The sequence below is a fragment of the Egretta garzetta genome, unplaced genomic scaffold (assembly GCF_000687185.1).
Source record: "Egretta garzetta isolate BGI_Z169 unplaced genomic scaffold, ASM68718v1 scaffold39, whole genome shotgun sequence".
NCBI classification, from domain to species: Eukaryota; Metazoa; Chordata; class Aves; order Pelecaniformes; family Ardeidae; genus Egretta; species Egretta garzetta.
Window position 1 is genome coordinate 4,738,030 of NW_009260945.1, and position 3,255 is coordinate 4,741,284.

At 45.2% G+C, this 3,255-nt stretch overlaps 1 protein-coding gene across 1 annotated transcript in view; it reads left to right on the forward strand.

Moving 5' to 3' along the window:
* Positions 1–1,315, forward strand: part of EMC8 (ER membrane protein complex subunit 8) — a gene marked incomplete at its 5' end in the record, with an annotated part of 3,048 nt that extends 1,733 nt beyond the window's left edge. The window contains 2 exons of the mRNA XM_035902604.1: positions 378–472; positions 765–1,315. Of these exons, the coding sequence (XP_035758497.1) occupies positions 378–472; positions 765–924 (255 nt within the window). The remainder of the gene's footprint in view (positions 1–377; positions 473–764) is intronic.
* Positions 1,316–3,255: the final 1,940 nt, after the last annotated feature.

Consider the following 3,255-nt stretch of genomic DNA (forward strand, 5'->3'; position numbering starts at 1 on the left):
AAGAGCTGAATGGCCCTGTAGCCAGTGAAGTTCTTAGTAAGTCTGCAGAGAGGCTGCGGTTAGAGACTCTGCCATCTCAAAGATAGCAGAGGCCTTCTCTGCTTGTGAGGCTGGAGCGAAGGCAGTGTGTTCAGGACTTCAGACCCCCTGCTGCGACTTAAACTCATGTCTTATATGAAGCAAACGATGCTTTGCCTCCTTGCCACAGTGACAAAGGATATCAGCAGTTTAAACGTGTAGAATTTGGCTCATTTGAAGGTAGAACAGTGGACGAGTTAGCGTAAGGTGCCCTGCTTGTAAAAACTGACTTTTTTTTTTTTCTTTCATCACTTTACTTGAGGAGGAGACTGAGGTGGTCTTTTTCTGTTGCACAACAGGTTGACAACACCAAGTTTACGATGGAGTGCGTAGAACCTGCCATTCATGTGTATGAGCTTCATGAGAACAAGTGGAGGTGCAAGGACCCACACGTGTGAGTAAAATTCGGAGTTTGTCTTCGGGTGGTAAGGAAAAGCGAGTCGCCTGGTTAAGGGTAAAACTTTGGTTGTGATGAGTGACACTGTAGGGGCAGTGGGTGTAGCTGAGAGTGCTTTTTAAAGCTGTTTTTTGCTGTAGTGGGAGAAAAGAGATGGCTTCTGCAGCCAGGCAGTGGTATGACCACCGTGACCAGGTTGCAGAGAGTGTGGCTTCATTTCCAGGGTAGAGGAGGTGGTGGTGATTTTTCTTTGTGATTAATTTTACTTCCTGGTTATTTTACATCCTAGTGACTTTTGTGAAGATTGGACCGAAGCCCAGAGAATCGCTGCATCTCTCTTGGACAGCAAGTCCTACGAGACGCTTGTAGATTTTGATAATCACCTGGATGATATCCGGAACGACTGGACAAACCCGGAGATCAACAAAGCTGTCCTCCACCTGTGCTAGAAGGGTCTCTACTGACTAATTTACAGGCATTCCCACTATGTACTGAAGAGAGAAAAATGCTATTTTTGAATGTAAATAGAATAATATTCGGTACCTTATGTGGAAACCCGAGTGATTAAAAAGGAGCGGCATGTCACCTTGCAGAGAGTGATGTGTCCATAAGCCGTTGAATCTTTTTTATGAGATTCCTTGGAAGATCTGCAAACCCTCAGTTACAGCTGTCCTCGTGGACACCTTCCCAGATGTAGTGAATGTTCCTATTCCTTCAAGACCAGAACTACTTCTGCTTGTCCCCTACTGTTCGTATCACAAAGTTTTGACTCCGCTTTTCTAACCTTTAGAGAGATCGCTTTTTAATGATTTATGGAAATACCTTTCAAAAAAAAAAAAACCAAATCAGTCTTGTCCTCAGATGAGAAATTTCAAGGTCAAATACATAAAATGTAAGGTTGACGGTTTCTTTCGGCCTGGTTTGGAAATGTCGTTCTGTCGGCGCAGTAAAATGCGAACCGCTGAGGACGCTGTACCGTGCTCGCGTGTCACCTGCGGTGCTTTAGCGTGGCACAGCTACAGAGAACGTGTTAAAGCGGTACTCCCAAAGGCTACGGCGATTCCTGCTCTGCGTGGGTGTGCAGCCGTGGTTACTGCTTGAAAATGTTAAAGTAAAAACGAGTATTCATGTAACGATTTACTGTAAAAGGGACTGGAAGCGCACTAATGGGTTTGAGTGACAGTTGTAAACCACTTTGAGTCTACAAAAGAAGATGAGAGTGAAATACCTTCTTAATTTTATGCAGTCTTTCGGGGTTTTATAAACAGATCTTATTTTCAAGTGGTCCGCGTGGTGTCCATTTAAGTAGATCTAAAGTGTGTATCCCTCCGAGTTGAAGGCAAGCGATCCGAGTACAGCGAATCACAGAGCCTAGATACAGTCTAGTTTGGCTTCTGTCTTTCTAATTAATGTTTGTTTCTAAGAATAAGTTTACTGGACAATGAAGCTTTGTCTCAGACTAGTAGAGTTCTTCGTAAGTCTTGTTGCCTTACTCTCTGTGGCTGTTTATCAAACTGTAGTTAAACATAGCCTCAGCCTGCAATGGGTTCTCTAGATTTCCTTCTCCTCCTACCCAAAAATGTTGTTATGAGGAAGATCCAAACATCCACCAAACGATCGGCCTCTCTCCAAGTGCCTCCTTTTTCCTTAGTCGTCTAATTTTAAAACACGAGGGGTGGGATTGTCAAAACCTCTTGATCTAACTCTGCTTCTATTTGAATGAGCACAAGTTTTCCTCTGGGTCTTAGTGGGAGACAGGATAAGGCTAAAATCCCGTTCTGAAGTAGTGAATAGAACCAGGATGCCTCCACAGCAGGACGCGACTGGAGTTCCCTGCGGTTCAGATTCCACAAAGCCAGGAGGCAAGGCCTGAGGTTCAGCTCCTCATCCAAAGAGGAGATGAAGATTTGAAGGGCTGGGGTTGTCTCCCCGCTACGCAGTAGTAAGGTGTGATGGGTGCTGCAAAAGGGATTGGCACTTAGTCAGTAGCCTTTCCTAAGCATGAGTCAGACCTGCTTGCAGGAGAGGAAAATGTTTTCACTTGTTGAACGAAAACATGTATCGAGCTCACAAGCAGCAAGATAAACATGTTCCAGTGGCTGTTTTTACTACGCATCCACGGCTGTATGACACCCTGGAAACGGCAACGCTCTGGCAGCGTATGTTCGGAGTAGACTCTGCGAATCGGGCTGCAGGAAGAGGGCTGCTGTACAAACACCTCACGAAATCTCACCTATTGTTCCAGAGGCAGATGCTATCTTAGCAAGGCGTGTTACAGCGCTGCCGTATGAGCTGGTGTGTCTCGTGAGCCACAGGAAATGCATTTGTTATTCTTTGGAACTTAGATGTCATAATCAAGCTATCAAGCTTTGATCATATATATGCTAATACAGTCTAATCTGCTACCCCCCCGTAAGGCAAAGCAAAACATATACCATCAGTCCATAACCTGATGGAAAGGCTCCCTGCGACTAACAGACATTCAGACACGTCGCTGGAAGGGGAACAGCTTTTAAGGCTTTGTCTTTCCCTTTTTTTTTAAACCTTCTGTTTGCTTTTAAATGAGGTCCTATGAGTGTTTTGCCATTGGTAGAAGTCCAGGCTGGCTTTAAGCAAAAAGGAAAAGCACTGCTGTGCTCCGATCTTATCTCACCTGTATCTCACCTGTCCTATATTTGCATTGAAGGCTGGACAAAAGGCAGCAATTTCATAAAGGCAAGGCAGCCGGCAGCCAGGGTGGCTCTTGTGAAAGAATGAGGAAGCTGCTGGGCCGGGCGGAG